Below are 24,465 nucleotides of genomic sequence, written 5' to 3' on the forward strand. Positions count from 1 at the left end.
CTGGAGAACATCAGGCTAGCTTTGGCTACAGTGTGAGATCATCTCCAAAAGAAAAAGAGAGAAAAAAAAAAAAAGGAGGGAGAACTTTTAAAGGAAGAGTGGGTCTCTGAAAATCTGGAAGAGAAACGCATATCCCTGCTCTTAATGAAGAATCCTTTTGGGGGAGCCCTGAGGTATCCCCCAAAGCACTGAGCTAACAACATCTCTTTCCAGTTGGTAAGAAACTACCTATTTAGATACTTTTCTTCCTCCCCATTTATTAAATATTTAACCAACTATTTACTAATAAGGAAAATAAGGATCGGGGAACTACACTAATCTCAGATGTAAAATTTTTAAGTTCATGTTTCTTTTCTCTTTCACAAGTTTGGGTTCCCGGAAGGGCGAACTGAAGGTGTGGAATTTGTTAGCGCACTTGACGGGAAGGACAGATGGTCCCTGCCTCCACTGTACCCGCAACCAGCCTGCTCAAACATAAGCCCTTTTGTGTCCACAGCTGGTTTCCTTCAATAAAGCGCGCACTCACATACGTTCGCACAGCCACGCACGCGCGCAAAACTTTAGCCACAACTTCTGCGGGAGCCGAGGACCAACCCATCCCTGGTGCCGGCCGGTTTCAGCCAGACTGTCGGTACTCACGCTTGCTCTGACTGACAGCCACCGGGGACGGAGGCTGCACGATTTGCTGAGCCTGCCTCTTGCTCTTCCCCGTTTCGGTGCAGCGCACCGATGTCCCCAGGCACAGGACTGCTAGCAGCAGCAGCCGCCCGGGTCCCGGACCCCTGAGCATCTTGAGTGGATGGGAGGAGAGTCGCCCTCTCCAGGAGGCTAGTGGCCACGAAGTGTGGTTCCCCTGGCAGCCTGCAGGAAAAGTCCTGAGGTGGGGACGCCTGTAAGAAGATGGAAGGACACGGGAGAGGACCAGAAGTTGTGGCCGCTGGCCCGGCTCACACCCTGGGCTCCTTTTCTTCCCCTGTGCAGCGCAGCGGGTGCGAGCGGCTGAGCCCCAAGAGCAGAGGCTTATATGGGACAGTCCCTTCCCGCCCCCCCACGAGGCCCTGCGCGCCGGGGAGGAGGGTCCCGTCCGACTCCCCCCGCCCCTCCTGCCGCCGCAGCCGCGGCCGACCGCGCGCCGATTGGCCCGGAGTCCGGGTGACGTCACGGGGTACGGTGGGTTCGCCCCGAACAAAAGAGATGCTGATCTCCCGCCAGGTCTGGGACTGGAGAACTTCCCCCCCCCCCCTTTGGTTTCCTTTGCGGTCGTCAAACTTTTGGGAGGAGGATTGGGGGTAGGGATGGGAAACGGCTGTAAAGTGAAGTAGACTCGGAGGAAAGGGAGGGAGGGGCTGGAGCCGACTGAAGCCTGGGGGTAGGGGACAGGTTTACCCCCTCGTCTCTTTCCTTTTTTTTTTTTTTTTTAAATTGGTGACCGTGGTGGTGTTTGAGAACATTGCGTCACCTCTGAGAAAAGTCTGTGCTCACCGGGGTGTATTTTGTGGGAAGGGAAAAAGTCGTTAAGTGGCCACTACCTTGTCCCTGTAGGAATCCAGACTTCACTTTTGCAGCCCCGGGGCAGGGCGGCTCTTCCTGGTGCTTTTCCTGGGTCCCGGGCGCCGCCTATTCGGTGTTAGGTAGGCTTAGACCCCGGTTTCTCCATGCAGTACCTGCTTGGTTTCGAGGGAGAGCCCCGGAGAGGGTGAGCGCGTGTCAAAGGTGACCCCTTCCCTGAGCTTCTACAGCCCGGGGTTGTGCACGGCGCCCTGAAGATTCCGGGCAAACTCACAAGACCAAGTCTCTCTGCAAAGATGAAGCAACAGAAAGTTTCCTTTCTAAGTCATGAAACAAAGTTTTCCTTTCCTGGGATTGGGGTGCCCGTTTCTTTTAGAAGGCCTGTGGTGAACAGCTTGAGAGGGGGGAAATTTGAACTGGCTGATGAAGTTGGGGAGAGCGGGTAGCTTTAGGTCCACGCCACGTTCACTGGGCCATTTGCACTCAAAGCAGAGACCTAGGTGGCCTCTGAAAGAGAGCTGGGGTGGGGATGGGTACAAAGACTATGTCTTGCCTTCCTCCAGCCTTCCCCGGAATTCCCTTGCATGTATCTGGGCGTTTATTTTTTTTCAGATTTCACAGTCATGGCAGAATTCCACTATCCACCCCCTCCCTCGCCGCCAGATTTTTTAGATTTCAATTGTTATCTGCTCCAAGAATGTATAAAGTTCCACTGAAAAGTCTCCGGAAATTCTCCGGACTTTCTACACTACTGAGATTGGAGCGGGGATAGGAGACGTCCCCCTGAAGCTCACAGCTCTAACACGTTGGTCTTTTTTTTTTTTTTCTTTTTTTTTTTCTTTTTTTTTTACCTTTCAGACACACACAGCCCAGTTGCTGTGCTTCAAAATGAGAAGCCCACTATTTTCAAAGCAGCAGGTCTGAATTCCAAACTTGGCTTTCTCCTTCGGTTAGGCACGTGGTCTCATTTGCTTTGAGAACACATTAAAGCTACCAGCAAAATATGTTATTTGTACCAGGTTCTTGTTTTCGCCAAAAGTTCCGCTGTAAGGATAATTTGAATTTGTATGCTTTATAAAATCCTCAACACATTAAAGAGGCAAAATTAACATTTATTTTTATTGATGTAAAGAACTAAAAACAAGAAAACCCACAACGAATACCAGTTTCTTACAAGCGGTGTAAAATAAGTAGAGAATCTTTGTGACCAACACTCGGGGTTGAACGAATGCCATACATTCCCCCAAATTTAGAATCCCGTCTGACTTAGTTTTTTGGAATTTCTCATCATCCCTTGACAAAACGGTTTTCTCTTTCAGATATAAAAGGGCTCCTTGTAAAACAGTGAAGTTCTGGGAAATGCTCTCTCCAGGGGAGAGAAGGATACCTGGAAATCAGGATGCTTGCTAGATAAACCTGAGGGGACGGCTTTCCACAAATATGGCAGATCCTGGAGGAAGGAAATAAGCGGTTAGAAAAGAATTTTGTCACAAAAACATGATAGTTCAGTATATTTACCATACTCAAAATACTTTAGAATAATATACTTATTACAGAACTTTGCGGGGAACCCACTTTACATTTCAGAAGAAAGTTTTCTCCTTCAGCCCCATAGAAAATATCTCCTGTGGCCCACAAGCAAAAATATTTGGCAGAATTTTATAGAAATGCTTTTACTTGAAAGCTGTATTTTGGTTTTGATTTTGGACATGGAGACATTTTCTTAATTAAGGTAAACCAGCCTTGCTACAGTATCCTTCCACATCCATTTCACTTCCAATTCCAAGTCGATTCTCTCTAGCTCAGAGATAATTAAATCTTAAAGACTACAGTTGAGGGTCAGGGCACTGGAGAGACAGCTCAATGGTTATGAGCACAGGCTGCTCTTCCAGAGGACCTGGGTTCTATTCCCAGCAACCACATGATCATGACCACTCACAAAGCATCTGTAACTCTAATTCTAGGGAATAAGTCGAAGTTATATCTCACCAAACTTTTGGGGGTTTGTTTTGGTGTTTTTGTTGTTGTTGCTGTTGTCGGCTTGTTTTGTTTTGGGAGGGTTGTTTTGTTTGTCTGTTTGGCCCTTTTGTTTGTAGTACTTTAGCATTTTCTGGTTTTATTTCAAAGACCTGATCCTAGGTTGCAGCAACAGAACGTCCTCATTTCTTAGTTTTTCCTAGGGGGGTGTTGGCCTGAATTCAGTATACCGGTGGCTTTCCTTTCCCCCATCGGCTCCTTGGGGCACTAGCTGTCTGTGTGTGAGGGTATGAATGTGACCAAAGACACAACTAACCATGAAGGGCAGTGCCACCTCGCCTCCCTCTGTAACTGTCATGGTGGCAGAATTTTCCCAGGGTTTCTGACACCTTAAAGTTTCACTAGGAAAAGGGAGCACAAGCATTTGTGGGGTACATTCTTCAGATACTTTGCTGTTGGAGGGAGACGATTAAGAGTGCGTGTGGCATAGTATTTGAATTGGATTGACTTCTTTTGAGTGTAAGTCATAGTTGGGAGAAGAGCAAAGATCACTTATTAGACCCATTCACTCAGGACTGCAATAGAAACAGCCCATGGGATACGTTTTAAGGGTAAGACTAATAAACGTTATAGTTAGTGTCTCTACTGACCAAATTGCTTGCCTATTGGGGGAGGGGAACCCCTGATAAGAACATCTAGAGTTCAAAGAATACAACTGGGTGACAGTGGCTGGGGTTTTTTTTTTTTCCCTTGAAAATCTTTGGCCTTTATCCTTTTGTCACTCTCTCAGTCCTGCCACCGGAAGTCTTTGGCTGGGTGACCTTGAAACTTTCAGCCTCCGAACCCTGTAGTATGAATGTCCTGATTTTCTATCAGTAAGTTGGATGGAAGATTACAGTTGTTTTGTTTATTTTGGTTTTTAGGGGGTTTGGGTTTTTTTGGGGGGGGTAGTGTGTTGTTTTGGTTTTGGTTTTTTGTGAAATCCTTCCTTCATTTTCTCCTTAAAAAAGCCATGTTTGCAGAAATGCTGTTCATTAAGCACAGGTGCAGAAAAAACATAAGCTGTCCCGTGGGCAGCCCGTGTGGAGAGAGTGCAGGAGCAGTTTGTTCAGACTCCAGAGGAAGCCTGCAACGAGGGAGCAAATATTTGATAACAGCTTTTAAATTACACCATGAAAGCTGGCTAATTTTAACTTAATAAGCATTTTATTTATATTTAAAGATACCTTAAAAAATTTTTTTTTAAAAATCAGCACTTTAAAAGGTCTTAATCTATGCCTTTTGCTCCTTAACGGGAATGCTCTTTTCTCATTAGAATGATGTAACTCCCAAAGGCTTCGCAAAGGAGTCAACTTCATCTAGTAAAACAGAGAGAACTACCGTGCAGCTGGATCACTTCTTCAGACTGTCTCCACTGCCCAAGACAGGCAACATGTGGGTGGGAAACTTTTATTTATATTAATTGCTGTTTCTTTTTTCATCTTGGCTTTATCTTATGTTGGCAACATGATTTGAAGTCCAATTTTGTTATGTTGGCAATTTGTTTTAGAAGAATGACACAAAAGAAAAAAACTTGAAATATTTTTCATATTTAAATTAGTTTTATTTTTTTTTACCACCACATACTTACAAATTACATATTGCATGTTTCGTATGCAACCAGTCATTAAGGTAGAATCAGATGCATAAAAATAACCATGAATATTGTGCTTTAAGTAAAGATGTATGCCAGTAGTAGACTATTGTGGTAGAGGTGGCAATAGTCATTCTTGGTGCTTAGTGGTAAAAAATTAAGGTCATATACAATTGAATTATAGAAATGAAGACAAAAATATGGTCCTCTCAAAATTGATACTGAATCACATCCTAGGTCAATTCAATATATTGTTTTATTAGCTATGAAAGTTTTACTAGCATGAAATGGACATTTAAAATCACTGCTTAAAACATGTAAAAGGAAGGCATTGCTCCCATGCACAGAATCGTAACATCCCAATAGCCTAATAGAAGAGAGTAAGTAAGTAGACTTTATTAAACACTAATCTAAGCTGCAGTTTCTCACTCTCCTACCAACAGCTGTCTTGTTTTGCCGAGTTGCGAATGGAACCCAGAGCCGGAAGTGTGCTAAGCCTGTGCTCTCAACATTAAGCTGTGGCACCAGCCCCCAACAAGAGCTTACAGGAAAGTCCCATTGTCCTCTCTTCCTCACAAACCAGAACCTAGGGCTCAGGAAATCTCTAGAATGGCATTTTCTATATCACCAGTCTTAGAGAAACAGCGTATGGCTTCGTAATCTCACTCTTGCCACCAAAGCACCGATAAAGCCATTGACTACAGGATGTGTGTCATCACCAACATTAGACTAGTTCATCTAAGAGAGGTCACATAGAAACCTATTCACTGCTGTGCTACTGTCTCCCGCTCGTTGTACAAACAAGGGCTGTTCAGTCTCATGGTATCTGACTAATTTTGGGTGGACAAATGGGGGTTGAGGGAGGGGAATTGAACCCATGGTTTTGAACATGTCAAGCATACTTTGCTAAGCCCCAAGTCCCTTCTGCCTAGTTTGGCCATGTTGAATCAAATATGAAAGACTAGATAGAGACTCTCTCCTAACCTGAAAGTTTGGTGGGAATGGTCTGTTTTAGGGTTGGTCTCTAGAGGCCCAGCGCTATCCTCAGTGCTCCCCTGGAGGGAGTTGGGGTGGGGGAAGCACTTGGTAAATGAAGAAAGAGTCTAAGGACTGCTTCTCTGGTTACGGAGAGACCACAGCCTGGAGCAGTACTCAGTACTTTGCCTGTGTTATTTAACTTTGTCCACAAAGCAACTGCCAGAAATAGATATTAACAGCTTCGTTTTTTACTCTCTGAGGCTCAGAGTTTAAAGATGAGAGACTGGGTTGGAATTTAAATTAAGGTCCCTGACATAAAATTCATGTCCTTCACCAAGACATTCATGGCTTTCCCCGAAGTGATTTTTGCCCCACATAAGTTACAAGCAACGTGGGAAACTCTCTGACTTTACCTCAGCTCTTCCTCCAGATCAGCTTGCTTTGCTCTTGGCCCTGGGGCCTGGCCCTCAGGATTATTCAGCCAGCTGCCTGCTTGCAGGAATACCGGAGGAAAGGGAGCAGGAAGTGTCCTCCCTACCCCACCCCAGCCCTTCTGATAGCAGCTTTCTTCTCCTAGAACTTGCCTTTTCAAAGTGGGGGCAATACAGATCAAGATTGGTCTGGATTTGGGGTGGGTAAAAGATTAGAGAATGGGTTTTTCTAAAGTAAACAAATACGGTCAAATTAAATAAAAAATAAGCTTCTGTAGTTGTTAATTTATTCCATTAGAATTCTAATCAAATTTATTCCTGGGGATAGGGTGGGTCAGAGAGAATACATCAGAAGATAGGCAGAGCTGTGGAACTCGGATCCAGATCAGATCTCCTTTAGGATGCTCCCTTAGGAGGAGGCCAGCTCTCAAGAGCTGTGTCCTACTCATGGTGGCCTAGGGTGACAAAATTTTTACTTCTTTTTTCTTTAAAGATTTATGTATTTATTTTATGTATGTGAGGACACCATCCCTTTCTTCAGCCACACCAGAAGAGGGCATTGGATTGTGACGGTTGTTGCTGGGAATTGAACTCAGGACCTCCGGAAGAGCAGTGAGTGCTCTTAAGATTTTAAAATCACACACGCACACACACACACACTATATATATATATATATATATATATATATATATATATATATGTATATGTATATGTATATGTATATGTATATGTATATGTATATATACATACGTACGTACATATGTACATAGATATGTGTATGAAAAAGAGAGTTCATGCAGCTGGAGTTACAGGTGATTGTGAGCTGCCCAACCTGAGACCCTGGATACTGGGAGCTGAGCTCAGATCCTCTAGAAGAGCAGTATGTTCTCATATCTGAGCTGTTTCTCCGGCCCCAAGTGTGACAATATTTCTTAGTTTCTAATTCTTGAAACCTTAACCATCGCTTATTTATCCATTGTTCCAACTTTGGTAACAAACTTAACCCCGAAGTCTTTCTGTAAACACCATCTGAATTCTATTTTCTGATGGAATACAGTCCAAGTTCTAGCAGTCTCCAATCATGACAATTATGCGTGGTTTAATTTTACATGGTAACAATATGGTTAAGACACATAATTCCCTTCCAGACTGAAGAGTTAGTATCGGGGTATGGCTTTCCCCTTGTAGCTCTCCAATCTGCTGATCCTGTACCCTCCAACACAATAGCTTTCCCAGAATAAAGTGCTTTAATACAATGAACATACTGCTACCAAATGCAAATCCTGATGTGTCCACCAAATCACTTGAATCCGGCCAAGAGTTGGAATCGGCAGGCAGGTGAGATAACACACACCTTCAACCCTAGCCCTGGGGAGACAGAGGCAGGCAGATCTGGGAGTTCGAGGCCAGCCTAGCCTACAGAGCAAGTTCCAGGATAGCCAGAGCTACACAGAAAAACCCTGACAATAAACAAACAAATAAATGTGCTTCATAAATCTGCAGATGCCCTGTACATAAAAATGAAGGATGTTTTTGCTTGTATCGTGCAACAGTTACAACACAAGGTGATGTTTAGGAAGACAGCTTCTCTTCAGGACTTTGAAACTTCTCACAGGGTCGTGAAGACTTCTCAACTGCAATGTCTTTGTCAGTTGTTTGTGAGCCGTAATTCCTCTGCAGTCCATCTCAAAGATACTTGGTGATTTATCCTCTCTTGCAAAGCAGGCCTGTTTCTGTCAGCGGATGTTGTATCCGCAAGGTTCCCGAGACTTCATCCATAGACGCAATCAGCTGGTCTGCCTACTTTCTTCTTCCAGTCAAGCTTTGACTAAAATAATACGAATGCTGAGGACCCTACTGATTAAGACCTTCAGTTTAGGAGGACAAGACAAAAGGTAAACACAGTATGAAATTCTGGGGAGCACACCAATTCTGTCCTGATTTTGTCCTAAGTGACAAAGAACTGTTGAGTTCAGGCCTGCAACACCATAAGTGGGAAGATGTTTTTCTTCAGAAAACGAGTATCTTTCCCTTTTAACTATTCTTTCTTAAAGTGTGGTGGTTCCCCCACCCCCACCCCCGTTTCCTTCTCGTTTGAACTAATTACAAATGCTTAGAGTGTTTAAGTGATTATCACTTAAACAACTGACTCAGATGGTTCTGCAAATTGTGCCTCTGGCCACTCCCATTTATGGAAGAGAGGAAGGTGATTAGAGCGTTATGACGTTTTAAAAGATGGTTTGTCGTTTTCTTGAAAATTGTCCCTTCAGGTTTCAACTGCGTTTGAGGCATACACTTCGATAAGGCTTGTCATGTGTACATCACAAGGTGGGTTGCCTCTGATAAGAGTGACTAAAAGTGCTCTGGTCCTTGGTGTGACTGTTTTCCTCCTGTCCTCCCTGTCCCTCACCATTGATGAGTCAACTCCCTGACACCTTGGGTTAGTTTGCATTTTCTACTTTTATGTGATCTGGCTCTTCTGCTGGGGATGACTATTTTGATATTCATCTTTGTTTATTATATGAATAAATCATTCTTTGTACGAATGGATTTTTTTCCCCGTTGGATAAATATCTAGCAACGAAATTGTTCAAATCATTTACTAGGCGAGGTTTTTCCTAGCATTTTGAGACATTGTCCTCACTTTGTCATATTCCTCTGTCTGTCCCACGGGGACAGTACGTGGCATCCCGGCCTCGAACATCCTGTCACAAGGAATGGTTGCTTCATGTGAGGCAGCAATTCGTTCCCGCCTCCACATGAGCAGTTACTAAGGGGCTCCTGTGTTTCTGACAGTGTAAATACGCTACTCAACAACTGAGAAAAATATTATCCTTTTTGCACCATACTTCAGTTATAATTTGGGATTGTATTATGTATTTTTTTTAATGTATTGTGTGTAACTGTGTGGGTGCATGAATGCCTTGGCACACCTATGGAGATCAGAGGACAACCCTTAAGAGTTACTTCTCTCCTACAAAGTGGGTCACAGGATTGGATTCAAGCTGTGAGGTTTAAGGACAGGCATATATGTTTACCCATTGGTCTATTTTGACAGCCCACGGATTATGCATTTTTAGAAAGTCTATTTTGTGGCCCTTTCATTTGGAGTCCAGAAAAAAATGTTACTTTTGGCAATTTTTCAGTCCATAAAATTTTTACTGTTACTTTAATATTCCCGGTCTGCTTATCTGGTATTATATCATTTTCTACCGTCCCACTGTTTGAAAACAAATTCTACTGCTCTTGAGGCATGATGTCAAAGGTTGAAATGGGAAAAAGAATTTAGTAAAAACCCAATGAGGATGGGGGTTGGGGATTTAGCTCAGTGGTAGAGCGCTTGCCTAGGAAGCGCAAGGCCCTGGGTTGGGTTCCCAGCTCTGAAAAAAAGAACCAAAAAAAAAAAAAAACCCAATGAGGAAAAAGGCACCACAGGAAATAAATACTATAACCATGGTTTGGCTAGGTGCTGACTTTAATCATTATCAAGCTAATTGGTAGATAATGATAGTGTCTCTTTTTGTCTAATGTAATTTGTATGTAAATAAGGTGATGCCCATTAGTTTCTATGCGAAGTTGTTACTCATGGCTCCGATGACTCTGGACATTCTAACATTTATCCTTCTCACCATGATCCTACTTTAGTGTTTCTCCATATCAGCTCTCGGAATTTTCATTGACTCTTTTCTCCCAAATAACACTGTCACGTGCTTAATGGAGGGCATTGACTTCATTCCTACTAGGAAATCTTTTTTCCCCCTCACATTGCATATTTTTAGGGGGATGGCAGGGACAGTCTTTTCTGGGCAAGTCTTCTCATGCACAGTAGACTTTGTTTACGGCCTCCCTGGTGGTTAGATACACAGTAGACATCATCCTCACCAGTGGAATGTGAGAAGTGACATGTTTCAGATCCAGGGTGGGGAAGTCATTCCGCAGCGTGACTCCTTCAGCTCATTCCGACCAGCAGAAATGAAGATGTGGCTGACGTCCAGCATTTACCGTAAAGATAATGAAAATGTTTTGGATTTTTTTTTTTTTTTTGGCTCTGAAAAACCCTGGTGAGCAGAACTTGACCAGTGACCTGGGTCATTCAGTTTGGGGCTGCTGTCTGAAACAGAAATATACCTTTTATTCATGAAGGCCCTGTAGGCACATTGGTTATAGAGCCAGGCTTTTATAGGAGGCTCTGCCTCCCATGGCTTCCCTTCTTTTCATTTGCTAGCTTAGTCCTGGTGTTGATGCCTCTGTATCACAGCGCTCTCTCTTTCTGGCTTTCCTCTCTCTTTCTAGTATATACACACAGACTAGATTTGTGGTTTCTATGCCAAACTCCCCTAATGTTTTGCTATTTACTGCTGAGTCGTAAATGTAGACTGTCCAATAAATATTTCTGGGTCCCTGCTAAGAGGACTAGTATGATTGAAGGATTTTTCCTCCCCTCAAATCTACCTGTTGAAATCCTTATCAGTCATAACCTCTCATTGGGACCTTAAGCAGGGGAACAGCATCTTTAAAGAAGTGATTAAGTTACGAGTTTCTTACGGTGAGCCCTGATCCTCTGGGACCGTTGCCCTTATGGAAAGGGCAGGATTGTCAGTAAGCTGCCTGAACTCTACAGCTGGTGTTGATGGAGCCTCATGACTCCAGACCCCAGCATGGCTGCCACACAGACCTCTCCTACAGCTGCCACCTGAGCACCTGGTGACTTAGTTATGTCATCTGGGGAGAAGGAGAGAGAATGTCTGGCCAAAGGGGAGTCTGCAATTTGAAGGAAAATAAGAAATAAGAAATGGTAACACAAGCTCTGAAGACATATTTAAACTTAAATAGGGAACCAGTGACTAACACATAGAGGACAGGCCGACTTGGAAGAAAGAGTCAATGTTTCCACAGATGACTCAGGGGTCAAGGCTTGCTTAGAGTCTTGGAGGAGCCCATAAGAGTTTATTTTTGATGCAGAATATCACTGTATAGTCTTGGCTGGCCTGGAACTCACTGTGTAGTCCTGGCTGGCCTAGACCCACCTGCCTCTGCCTCCTCAGTGTTAAACACATTCATAGCCAGACCCAGCTTCCACAGTATTTTTAAGAGGGGATCTTCCTAAAAGAGGAAAAAGATCAATGGTCAGTGTTGATGTCTTAAAAGAAAAAAAAACAAAACAACATAAAACAAAGAGAAGAATAAGACCATGAGAAATCTAATAAGTCTAATCTAATAAATCTAATAAGAACCAAACAGTTTGAAGGTAGCTTGATGTAGATTGGTCATTATTCACTGGACAGAGTAACCAAGCACTTGAAAGAAGTCCTTGATCCCCGAGACATCTAGGATCTCTCAGATGTTAGAGCTGGACAGATTTACTCTGGTCTTTGATCAGCACGGGAGTTTTGACTTGCTCCGTTTCTGACCTGGGCCAGTTCTCCCCTCCTTAGGCAACCCGGTGGTCCCCCACTCCTGGGAGGTCACCATATTAATGCCAAACTTAGTGTGAACACCCGATCAGCATAGCACACTACAGCCCAGAACTCCTGGACTCAAGCGATCCTCCTGTCTCAGCCTCCCGAGTAGCTGGGACTACAGGTGTGCACCACAGCACCCGGATACTCTGGTCTTTGAGTAGTTTCTAAACTAAAGTGACATAAATGAGCCTCTGTTCTGCTGTCTCTGTTGTCCCAAGTCCAAAATGTTGAGCAGACTTTGATGGCATAGATCTCATGTGCTTGGTTCTATTTCAATTACAGCCTCCATAGTCTTTGATACCATAACACAACTTTCTACTGCCTAAATCCACTGCCATAGTAGACCAAAAAGATAGTAACCCTTGCCACGTGCGCTGCTGATAGATCTGTGACTTTTTGAGTCTCAACAGTGGGGAACAAGTAGAAGATAATGAAGACTAAACAGTGTGACATCCAAGCAATGTGGCATTCATCAGGATGGTTCCTAGACACCACCTGTAATGACTGTTCATTCATGGCACTTAAGAGATTTAGCAGCTGCAAAGGAAGGCCAGAACATGAGCATTTACGACATTGCCCTTTATTTATTTATTTTTTCTTTTTCTTTTTTTCGGAGCTGGGGACCGAACCCAGGGCCTTGCGCTTGCTAGGCAAGCGCTCTACCACTGAGGTAAATCCCCAACCCCGACATTGCCCTTTATTAAGGATGGCTCATTGCCTGGATGCATGTGGATAAGTTTTGAGGCTGCACACAGGATGTTGTTGCAGGTTCCTAGAAGGCTACCTGAAGGAAATCTGTGGAGTAAATCTCTCTCCTAATGGCTACCACATTTTAAAATGTTAGTGGTGGCAATGTCAGCAAAGGACGGGTCCTTTGATCATGATGCTGCCTCTGAACCATCTCTGCCCATTAGAATTCAGTGACTTGTGCCCAGTTTGAGCCTGTCAAGAAAGTGCTTACTCGGTAGTACCTATGATAGCATATCTATGATATAGACCAACGTAAGCTGCTCTCCACTGAAGATTGTGTCTGGTTATAAGAAACAGAGCAGTGGACATGTCTTCTGAGGAGCCACTCATAGCCACTTGCTCATGGATGGAACTTCAAGCTCCAGATGACTGAGCGGTGAAGACCATGTAAGAAGTCTGACCTTACTCTTTCTTTTACTATCTATATCCTCAAAAGAAAATAATTGATTTATTTTGTTCTGTTGCGTTTTCTGCCGATGACCATGTATAGAATTGGCTTTTTATGAACAGCCAACCAAGTCATTTGGTGATGGCAAACTCCTTTCACAGTTGAGACAATTCTCGTCTTCAGGTTCTTCTGAACTGCTTCAGGAATCTCTCTCCCTCTCCCTCTCCCTCTCCCTCTCCCTCTCCCTCTCCCTCTCCCTCTCCCTCTCCCTCTCCCTCTCCCTCTCCCTCTCCTCCCCCCCCCCCCCCCCCGCCAAAACTGAGGACACTAAGGATCAGGCTTCAAACTGAGAGGATGGCAAAACATGTTCAATCTATAACAAATATCTATGTAAAGTTTTGAATATGTTACTAGGTATACCTTTACAACATCAACACCTTCAAGAGATAGCCATTAACTATCCCTTCTGATTTCTGACCTAGTTACTAGAATTGCTTCATTGCTTAAATATTCTGATAATCTTGGCACATCAGGATATTTGAGCATTGAGGAGTAAGTTTTTTTTATTTTTTATTTTCCAAGAAAGTGAACAATTCTTGTTTGCATGACTGCTTGTCACATCTTGGTAGCACTTTTTTCATTTTTCCTGGCCTCTCATTGTCTTTTTTAATTCAGAGACATAACAAAAAGAGAAAAGAAAATAATCTAAGCCAAAGAATAGTTAAAACATTCAGTTTAAATCAGGTGTCTTAGTAATTCTTGTTTCTCGTTATTTAGGTTCTTAGATTTGACTGTTATAAAGTGTACAATAAAAGAGTTTATGCTTTATATTTAGAAGTGACCATTGTAAGATTCCTTCCTTAACTTAGACAAGGCATATTTTTTAAATTCAAGAGCTACATCTTCAAAATAACCAAGAAAAAGAAGATGTATGATATAGAAATCGTTTGCTTTCTAAAAACTGCTTTGAATCCTGATCAAACTCAGTCATGAGGCACACAGAGACAAATGCCACTGTGGTCCAGAGGGACCTTGGTTACCACTTGAAAATGGTGGCCAACATTAACATAATTCTTATAATGCTAATTTTGCAAGTGTGGAAAGGAACAAGGGTTATGGGATCATAAAAACAAGGCCTGAGATGTCAAAGAAGGAAGGTCTGGGACAGGATGGGAATGGGGGTTATTGGGAGGCGGGGAGTGTGAATGTCAAACAGGTCAGATTCCCTGCAAACAGCCTTGAGAAGGTGAAGCATAAAGCTTTGAGGATAGAGCTCAAGCGACAATAGAGAGTGCTAGGTGTTGGAGGTGCCAGAAAAGTGAATATATGCGGAATGAAGCTGAAGACTGAGTGGACCCAACTCAATAGAGAAATGGTGTGGGTTGTAAACTGCAAGCCTAATAGGAGTGGGACTACCCAAACCCATTGGAGCTCCCATCACGACACCAAGTGCTCTGGATGCTGGTGATGGAACTGCAGGATTTGGGGTTTGGGCCTTGTTTTGGTCCCGTGGGTCTTCCCATGTTATTTCCCCATTACTCTCATTTGCAGTGGGACTGTTCGTTGTGTGTTGTTATATATCACGGGTATGTAATATGGGGTGTGTCTGTGTGTGTACTTGTGTGTGTGAGTGTGTGTTCAGCTAATAGACTTTAATATATTATATATTAAATAATATGGTGTGTGTGCGAGAGAGAGAGAGAGAGAGAGAGAGAGAGAGAGAGAGAGAGAGAGAGAGAGAGAGTGTGTGTGTCTCGTGTATCTCAGGTGGCTCTTGAACTTTTTATGCAGCTGAGGATAACCTTTAACCTTTGGTCTTTCTGCCTCCACTTCCCAAGTGCTGGGATTAAAGGTCTATACCACCAATCTTGGTTTATACACTGTTGGAGATTGTGTGAATTAATTTTTTATTGCTCTGATGAAACCCTACGACCAAGGCAACTTATGGAAGAGACAATTTTTTGGGGGCTTGCAGTTTCACAGGGTTAGAGTCCTTGACGGTGAACTGAACCTGGACACTCATACATCTTGAATGCCAAGCACTAAGCAAAGAGTACACTAGTAAATGGCAAGAAGCTTGGCCACGCTCAAAGCCACCTCAGTGACATAATTCCTCCAAGAAGGCCTGACATCCTAATTCTCCCTAAATTGCTCCACCAACTGGAGACCAAGCTTTCAGATTCCAGAGTCTATTCAGGATCTTCTGATTTAACAAGTACAGGGATCAAACCAGGGTTTTGTGCATGCTATGCTATTCTACTAACTGTGCTACAAAACCAGGCTTCTTAATTTTAGATCTTTTTAAATGATGGGGGGAAAATGAAAAGAAGTAACACTTTATGATAGGAAAGTATCGAATGATACTCAAATTTCAGTGTTCAGAAGTGTTTTTTTCTTTTTGCAAGTGTCTGTAGTTGGGGGTTGTGTGTGTGTGTGTGTGTGTGTGTGTGTGTGTGTGTGTGTAAGTGTGTAGATGTGCATGCATATGTGTGTACATGGATGTGTAGGTTGATGTCTATATGCAGGTGAGGGCTGGCACAAATTAGGTCAAGACCATGATTGGACAGTAAAAAAGTAAGGAGGGGACAAAGTTTTTGTGAGGTGAGAGAGATGGGAAAGTAGGAGAATCATCAAGATGGAGACGGAGAAGGATGACCCAGATCCTGGTGGTCTTGAATGGCCCTAGGTAGTTAAATATATATCTTAAGGGATGGATTTCTATAGGTAAATTTATCTTATATAGGTAAATGGTTTATATCCTTATCAATTGGTTGTGAGTTTATTGTGTGGATGTATTGTGGATTGTGAATTTAACATATAAATATAATTGATAAATTATAGCTTATTGAGTCATGATTTCATTGGGTAGTTGGGAGTTTATACCTTAACTACCAGGGGGTGGTTGCAGGGAGTGTGGTCATTGTCTGTGGCAGGGAGCCATGATAGGCCAGCTGCTGCTGGACTTCTAGAACCCTGATTTTACTGGGTAGCTGGAACCAGAGAGTTTGGGGCTAGCAGAGAGCTGCCAGGAGAGTTACTAATCAGAGAAAAATTATGGTTAGTTCCATTTGGCCCCACGGGTGCCGAAACTAACACTAGAGACCAGTGTGGCCACACTGGAACGGCTCGAGGACCGCCTGGGTCTGACAGTATTTGGGGGCAGCGTGGAGGCGCTGAAATAAAGATACCCCGCAGTGCCATGTGGCCCAATGGGTGCCGTCACTAGCGTGGGCTAAAAGGTTCTGCCTTTTAAAATATTTACTGCAACATGGACGTGGAGACTCAAGGCTGCTGTTAGGAGTCTTCCTCAGTTATTCTTCCCTTGTTCATTGAAGCAGGCTTTCTTGATTTAGCCCAAAGCACAGGGATATATTTAGTCGAGCCAGCCAGTTTGTTCTGGGGCATCCCCCTGCCTTCACCTCCTGAGTGCTGAAATCGAAGACGCACTCCCAGTTCAGCATTTCAGTTAGTACTGCACTTCAGAACCTGGGTCCTCACACGTGTGCTTTACCAGCTGAACCATCACTCCCATCCCCTCCAAATGAATACAGTCTCTTCTCTTTCTCTCTTCCTCCCCCTTTTCTCTCCTCGTCTCTTCCCAGGGTCTCTATGCAGACCAGGATGGCCTCAGACTTCCGCTCCTCCTGTTCCAGTCTATCGGGTGCTGGTACTGCTTGCATGCAGGTTGCTAGTGTTTTATTTAAAAGCCTTTGTACTTTCATGGCATAGTTGAGACTTGTGACAGAAGCCACATTCACATATTAGTCACGAATCTGAAAATACTTACTGTGTCCATTTAGGAACAGTTTGCTGACCTTTGGCATAGAACAACATCAAGCTCTTTCAAATTTGGATAGTATTTTTTCCCCCTGCTATTTTATAGTTACCTTGCCCAGACATGATTCAACAGTAATATTTTAAGTCTCACGGCTTTATTATTTTCCTAAGGGAATTAAAACTGACTTTCATATAACATACCCCTTTCCACACCTTCTATCTCAAAGGTTTAAAAATATCTGAATTGCGTAATCAAAATCACGTACAATTCTGATAGGCAGACTGGTACTTGACAACCGACTCCCGATAAACATACCTTTCAGCTCTGGGAACAGGAGGTCTCATCATTCTTTAGACACACAGTAGGCATCACAGGCGGGTACTAGATCGCCATGCTCTGGGCACCCAGTAGCCATCACAGGTAGGTACTAGTTCATCGTACCAAAATAAGATGATACTTTGGGTACAGGGTAGACATCACAAGTGGGGACTGGTTCACCATGTTTTGGGCACACAGTAGGTATCACAGGCGGGTAGTGGGTCATCATGCTTTGGGCACACAGTTGGCATCGGCAGTCTGTTTTAAAGAGAGAAAACAGAGTTTAGGTTACTGTGGCAGCCAGCATCTGAGCTGAGTCGTCGTTGTGGCCGAAGAGATTTGTTGCTGTATTTGCAGTCCGCTTGGTTTTGTCTCATCCACTACAGAAGAAAACCCCAGGGATCAACGTTCTGTTTCTTTCACATACCTCTTCCAAGGATGGGGTACCAGGTTGAACACATGAGAAAAAGTGTTCCGTAAACTTCTCTTTGCTGAGGGGAGGATGATGCTTCAACAAGCCAGAGGTGACAATTCCTGAGGCTCTCAGTCTGCATTGGTTTGAAATGCTGTCTTTCTGTTGTTGTTGCTGCCGCACACTCCCAAATGATACATCAGCTTTCATGATTCGTTTTTATGTTTTCTCACCGACTGCTTTAATATTAGGCTTTTTGCCTAGGCAGCAAAATTCAAAAGAACCTTTCAGAGGTGCCCATGAGAAAGAGGACAAAAGGGTCAAAGGCCCCCACTGCACATACTACGTGTGAGGGGAGTGGCAAATACTACTAATTTGAAGACAAAGATGAAATGGTGAACAGATTGGGCTCCGTTTTTGATGAGCCACAAATGCTCACGTAGACTAGTTTAAGGATGTCCTTAACACTGACAACAGAACCAGCAGGTGCTCAATGTGTGGTTTGAATATGCTTTGGCCATGGAGTGCAGCACTATCAGGAGGCATGGTCCTGTTGGAGTAGGTGTGGCCCTGTTGGAGGAAGTGTGTCACTGGGAGGGTAGGCTTTGAGATCTTCCATGCTATGTGTCTAGACACAGCCAGTCTCCTCCTGCTGCCTTCTAATCAGGATGTGGAACTCTCAGTTCCTTCTCCTGCACCCTGGCATGCTTCTCACCATGGTGAAAATGGACTGACCCTCTGAAATCTGAAACTGCAAGACAGCCCCAATTAAAGGTTTTCCTTTATAAGAGTTACCTTGGTCATGGTGTCCCTTCATAGTAACAAAACCCTAAATAAGAAAATGGGTAAAGGTGCGTTAGCTGTCAAGTCTAAAGACTTGAGTTCAATCCCCAGGACCCACATGGTGGGATGAGAGAAGAACCATTCAGAAGTAGTCCTCTGGCCGCCACATGAGTGTCATGACCCCTGCCCTCATCTGTTCCCCAATAGAGTGCCATAAGTAGTTCTCTGAACCCCCACATGCACATGCCCATCTCACTCCCCACCCCATATGCTTTCATACACACACACACACACGCACGCACGCACGCACAAACAATGTGCAATGCACAGATATGTGCAGCATTCCCTTAATCTTAGTAAGATACTGACAGTGCAAGGAGCTGTCCTCTGCAGTCCACTGTTGCATATAACTTGTGATTCTCACTTTCTTTTCTTTTCTTTTTTTTTTTCTAGCTGCCCCAAAGTTGTACCGTTCAGTCTAAGTTACCTTGTTATTCTAAGAGGAAGATGTTAGGGGGCTGAAAATTAGCCCAGCATTTGGGAACATTTTTGGGTGTAATTACCCCATCATATGCTGAGGATGTGTGACCTGGTTCAGGAAGACGTGGCAGGAAGCACTTTGCTTATTAATTGTCTTCCTTGCCATATAATTGTAGTAGAAGCCCCTCTTAAGGAGAGGAAATTCCATCTGGTCTACCTACACCATTAGGAAACTCCATCTGGTCTACCTACACCATTAGGAAACTCCATCTGGTCTACCTACACCATTAAGAAATTCCATCTGATTCCCAGGGCCCAGCAAAAAGGGACCAAGTTTCCAGAGCCCTGAAGACAAGGGGTAACACACCAAAATATGGACTCATTTTTCATTCCACTTTCATTGGCTGAGCAGCTGCAAAGAACAAAGGCCGTATCTCCCGATACCTAGCAAACAAATACAGTATTGCCTCAAGAATTGATTGCTTCTCTGAGGTCCCCACAAGTGTATTTGGGGAGAAACTCCGGGAACAAGTTGAAGAGCAGCTTTCTTTCTATGAGACTGGAGAGATTCCACGGAAGAACCTGGATGTCATGAAAGAAGCTGTGGTACAGGCAGAGGAAGCGGCTGCTGAAATAACCAGAAAGCTGGAAAAACAGGAGAAGAAACGCTTGAAGAAGGAAAAGAAGCGACTGGCTGCACTGGCCCTGACCTTTTCAGAAAACAGTAGTACTCCGGAAGAGTGTGAGGAGGTAAATGAAAAACCTAAGAAGAAAAAGCTAAAACCCCAGGAAACCCTACAGGAAAATGGAATGGAAGACCCACCTGTCTCTTTGCCTAAAACCAAGAAAAAGAAAGCTTTTCCCAAGGAGGAGTTGGCCAGTGATCTTGAAGAGATGGCTACTAGCAGCATAAGTGTTCCTAAGAAAAAGAAGTCCTTACCTAAAGAGGAAGTGGCCAGTGAACCCGAAGAGGCAGCGAGCCCCATCACCCCTAAGAAAAAAAGGAAATTTTCTGAGGAGCCTGAGGCTGCTGCAAGCTGCACAAAGAGCAGCACAAAGAAAAAGAAAAAGTCGCAGAAGGCCCGGGAGGAGGATTAGAATGGACCTGCTTGGTGGGAGGGGCATACTTTATGGTGGCAGTTCCTCCTGCACATGATAAACCCCAATAAAAACGCAAAACCAGAAAAAAAAAAAAAAAGAAATTCCATCTGGTCTACCTACACCATTAGGAAACTCCATCTGGTCTACCTACACCATTAGGACACAGCAGAGATACTAAGTGGCTCTGTGGTTTGGGTGACATGATGTCAAGTCATCAGTTGACATTCCTATGTAATTGGCACTCTGGTTCAATGTTCTGCTGGAATAGCTCAGCGTTTACTTGATCACATTTACATCATTGTGCCTCCATCTGTATATCTGCCATCCAAACATACTGAATGAGATTATTTCCTTTTTTTTTTAAAGATTTATTTATTATATATAAGTACACTGTAGCTGTCTTCAGACACACCAGAAGAGGGCATCAGATCTCAATACAGATGGCTGTGAACCACCATGTGGTTGCTGGGATTTGAACTCAGGACCTCTGGAAGAGCAGTGGGGTGCTCTTAACCGCTGAGCCATCTCTCCAGCCCATGAGATTATTTCTTATTCCCTGGGCTCAAAATTGACACAATTTTAAAAAAGACTCAGGAGAGTTGAGCATGGTGGTGCACACCTTTAATAACAGTTATTACTCAAGGGACAGAGGCAGGCTGATCTCTGTGAGTTCGGGACTAACCTGATCTCCACAGTACCTTCCAGGATAGCCAGGGCTATGTAGAAAGACCCTTTCTCAAAAAACCCGAAAGTCCGGAACCAAAAACAACCACCCCATCTCTTGACCATGATAACTTCTATCTTTGTGTTAAAAAAAAAACTTCAAAAATTGAATAATGGTACCTTTATTCTTGCCAAACACATGTTTAGTAAGTTATGTACACATTTTGAACATAACTGGAATGTTGGATCATACTCCTTAGCGAGGAATATGGTTCATAGCCTAACTTTGTTTTAGTTTCCAGCTGAAAGTTTATCTTTAGCAAGCAGAAAGAGGTCCGATTGTCCCACCCCAACGCACATCTCTGTAAATGAAACCTATTTTCATTGTTTTCCCACTTTGGCATCCAGGGAGTTGAAGGGTGCACCACCTAAAACAGCACATTCTGGGAGGGGTTCCAACTGAAAGAGGGTGGAGCCCAAGGCAGAGAAAGTGGCTCTGTGGGGGATTAAAACAAGTCTGAGTGAAGGGCAGGACCTTGGGAGTCCCATCTGCCTGTCGAATGGCTTGTTGGGCAGTCATGGCTCCACAGAGCACACAGCCATGCTAGCAAGGCCAAGTCCGTGAATGAAGAGAAAGGTAACAAAGATCTCCAGTAAGAAGACCCCCAAGCTAGGTGGAAAAGACAGCACAGCTGTCTCTTCACTTTCCCAGAGAACAGACAGTGTGAGAAAAGGGGCCAGGAGAGGTACAGGACCTGCTCACAGAAAATCACCAGACGCAAAGGAAATACGATTACTTGAAGTTTACAGACATAACAACTACTAGCTGTGTTCTCCAGAAATACCTATATATTTTTTTCCAAATTAAGAAAGGAAAAATGCCAAGATATGTCATATAAAGTGATTTTATGTAACTTTCCAAGTAGATTTGTCTATGACAAAAGGCACTCTTGGTTTTACATCTGCAGATGCTCTTTGCAAAGACGTGTGTGCATATGTTTAACATTTACCTCCAGAATTGCTCCGTTAATATTTCTGTTGCGTACTCTGACATTTTAGTTTTAACATTGATATTTGGAGGAATTAAAAAAAAAAAAAAAACAACACTCCCAAAAAAGTCTAATTCATTTCTCTAATCTGAATTCATGTTAGTTGTTTGAGAAGAAACTTTAGAAACAATTGTGTTAGTTATTTGTGAATGAAAAAAAGAAATAAAAAAGGAAAGGACGTGATTGCTCCTAGGTATGGTGGAGGAGAAAGCTTATTGTAGATAAAAGAGAACACAGCCAGAGGCAGACACATCTGGGAGACTCCAGAGTGAATGTGATCAGACTAGACTGGGCCCTGTGAAGGGAGAGGTGAGAGGAGAGGAGCTGCTGACCAAGAGGCGCAGCCTGGGCCAAGAGCCAAGAGAGTAGCTGGGTAATCTAGGGAAGGGTAGCTCAGGTCCCTGGGCTGGAGAGGTTTAGGGTGGGGGTGAGGGCTGGGGTATGCCAGCCATTCTGTGTAACAGGTAAGGACGGGGGAGAACCTGGGGGCCATTTTGGCTTTGATATGTTAAATAGGCTTCTCCTCCATTTGTTTGAGACTTAACAATTTGTCTTGTTGTGAGAAAATACCCGGACAAAAGCAATTTAAAGCAGGATGCCTTTTGTCTCACAGTTTCAGGGTGTAGTCTGTCTTGAAGGGAAGCCAAGGCAACAGCAGCAGCAGCAACAGCTGTTCACTGACAGGCGCTTACAGTCAGGAAGCAGAGGGAGAAGGATGCGTGCTCCTTTGTTGTATGTAGTGTGGGACCTCAGCCTATGGAATGCTGTCTCCCATATATAGGGTGGGCCTTCCCACCTCATTCAAATAACTTACTTTAGGTAATTTCTCACAAGCATGCTCTGTGGCTTGTCTCCTGGATGGATTCTAGATCATGCCAAGTTGACCATTGATGTTTGGAGTCTAGTGAGCCGTTTGAGAATTAAAATCCGGTTTGTAGGAACTACTTTTCTAGACATCCAAACCGATGAGCAATATAGAATATAATTGTATAGGATGAGAATTTTCAGTGACTAAAGAAACAATAATTAGCAAGATAAGAATAAAGCAGTTATGCCTTCCAGTGCACTTTGACTTTCATGACAGTAGATAGCAATTACACAAATGAGCATTTTACTTCAGCATAAGGGTGAATGTTCTAACCGATTCAGACTGATGTGTACTATCGTGGTTAAACGAAAGCTATAAAAGCATTTGGTGACGTTGCCTAAGGGGAACATATTCATGCTTGGCTTATATTGAATGACTTCCATGTCCCTTCCAAGTCTAATACTCTATAAGGGGAACTGGATCTCTTAATGAAGTAAACCTTTTGAAAATATTTCATTTGTCTCTTAGTTAACAGAATAAGCTAACTATTTGCTTGTGATAGAAAGAAACAAAAAACATTTAAGATGTATTAGAAAGAGAGGGAAACACTTGGAATATGTTATTACAAAGTAAAGTACTTGACACCATCTCTTTTCTATACCTATTTCTAAAAGATCCTCTCATGCACGGAGCCATATTGGATTTGGGCCTAGCCGCTTTTTGACTGCATGGTTCAAAGTGACTCTGGGCTGTTTGGCCACAGAGACTCACCCCTAAGATGACTGCATTAAGTCTTAAGATTGTTGGATAAAGCCTCTCCCATGAATTTACGGCACAGGAGTATAACATTCAAGGGATGCTTCAGCTCGAGCAGATACCAGTTATCTCCTCAGTCAACACCCAGTGTCTCCACCACCTGACCTCATCGCCTGACTTCTTTGCCTCCAGCTATCACTGCCTATACCCTCATCTCCCCCTCCTTCATATTTCACAAAGGTCACTCCCCCTACCTGAAAGCCTTAAAAGCTGCAATGTTCATCCCAATAAACGAGACCTTGACAACAGAACTTTTGCTTGGTCTCCTTCTTCTCTTCACCCCCATTTTGGCCCACAGGTAGAAAGCCTCTTCGGGACCCTGAATAACTGGGTCCCCGCTGGCGGGGACAAGTGGCGCCCGAACACAGGGACCCCGAAGCAAGGCCGACTACAGGACGATGGAGATAAGAGAGCTGCAGCGGGAATCAAGGACTCTTCAGGCCGCATCGCTCGTGTGTCGCTGGAGAGGGAGGTAAGGACCGGTCGAATAATTGTCGTCTAATTGCCATGGGGAAGGTATGGATTTAGGAGGCTTGTTTCATAGGAGAGATCAAGCGCTCACTCAGGGAGAGAGGATTAAGAGTTAAGAAAAAGGATTTAATCAAGTTTTTTTGTTTTATTGATGAAAGTTGTCCCTGGTTAATTTTAAGCAGTGTGGGGCTAGCTTAAGTAAAACTTGTAATAAAAAAGGGACAAGGTAATGGTAAAGTGTTTTTGCATATGCGTTCTTTTAGAGTTATATTTTAGTCTTTGGATCCTGACTAGAGATAGTTTACACCCTAGACATGAGAGAGAATGGGTTTGGGAAAAAACAGTCCTCCCGGACTCTCCACGGATGCTTTGGAGAAAGAGAAAAACTTTTCAGGGCTCTCCTGGGAACAGAAGAAAGGCAGGAGACGTCCTGCCTCTCTGCTGGCTCCTATTGGAGAAATGCTTATTTCTAGTTCTGGGTTCCATAGGTAGGATATGTGGGTCCCTATCGTGGGACACCATCTAGTTTTTTCCCTCTATGTCTATTGTGTGTCCTTGGTGCACCAAGCTATCCATGTCTGTCAGTTTATGTCTGTGGTCTTTGTTTCTCGTTGTTTAAATGTTTTATGTTTCGTGTTCAAAAGAAAAAATGATAAA

The 24,465-nt window shown here is 43.6% G+C and overlaps 2 protein-coding genes and 1 pseudogene across 16 annotated transcripts in view; 1 reads left to right on the forward strand and 2 right to left on the reverse strand.

Moving 5' to 3' along the window:
* Fn1 (fibronectin 1) overlaps positions 1 to 997 on the reverse strand; it is a 68,671-nt gene extending 67,674 nt beyond the window's left edge. For 11 of the 12 annotated variants that reach the window (XM_087564878.1, XM_087564875.1, XM_087564874.1 and 8 more), the window contains exon 1: positions 640 to 997. In XM_087564878.1, coding sequence (XP_087421004.1) covers positions 640 to 790 — 151 coding nt within the window. In that variant the 5' untranslated portion in view covers positions 791 to 997. 12 annotated transcript variants of the gene reach the window in all.
* LOC102554186 (uncharacterized) lies at positions 367 to 20,102 on the forward strand. 4 transcript variants are annotated; one of them, XM_087568162.1, is made up of 8 exons: positions 1,145 to 1,212; positions 4,277 to 4,361; positions 4,802 to 4,920; positions 5,563 to 5,671; positions 7,022 to 7,140; positions 8,255 to 8,424; positions 8,800 to 8,857; positions 18,874 to 20,102. In XM_087568162.1, exon 8 carries the CDS (start codon positions 19,492 to 19,494, stop codon positions 19,996 to 19,998), a length of 507 nt encoding a protein of 168 aa, XP_087424288.1. In that variant the 5' UTR covers positions 1,145 to 1,212; positions 4,277 to 4,361; positions 4,802 to 4,920; positions 5,563 to 5,671; positions 7,022 to 7,140; positions 8,255 to 8,424; positions 8,800 to 8,857; positions 18,874 to 19,491; the 3' UTR covers positions 19,999 to 20,102. The 4 variants fall into 4 exon arrangements, with proteins under 4 accessions (XP_087424291.1, XP_087424289.1, XP_087424290.1 ...); XM_087568163.1 differs by lacking the exon at positions 4,277 to 4,361 and having other exon boundaries at positions 961 to 1,212; XM_087568164.1 differs by lacking the exon at positions 8,800 to 8,857 and having other exon boundaries at positions 1,144 to 1,212.
* LOC148003778 (signal recognition particle RNA) lies at positions 11,850 to 12,133 on the reverse strand (annotated as a pseudogene).
* Positions 20,103 to 24,465: the final 4,363 nt, after the last annotated feature.

Source organism: Rattus norvegicus, chromosome 9, assembly GCF_021556685.1.
Source record: "Rattus norvegicus strain SHRSP/BbbUtx chromosome 9, alternate assembly SHRSP_T2T, whole genome shotgun sequence".
NCBI classification, from domain to species: Eukaryota; Metazoa; Chordata; class Mammalia; order Rodentia; family Muridae; genus Rattus; species Rattus norvegicus.

Bases quoted from the DNA above. Each gene is read 5' to 3' on its own strand.
- LOC102554186 (XM_087568163.1), top strand. From the start codon at position 19,492: ATGAAAGAAGCTGTGGTACAGGCAGAGGAAGCGGCTGCTGAAATAACC.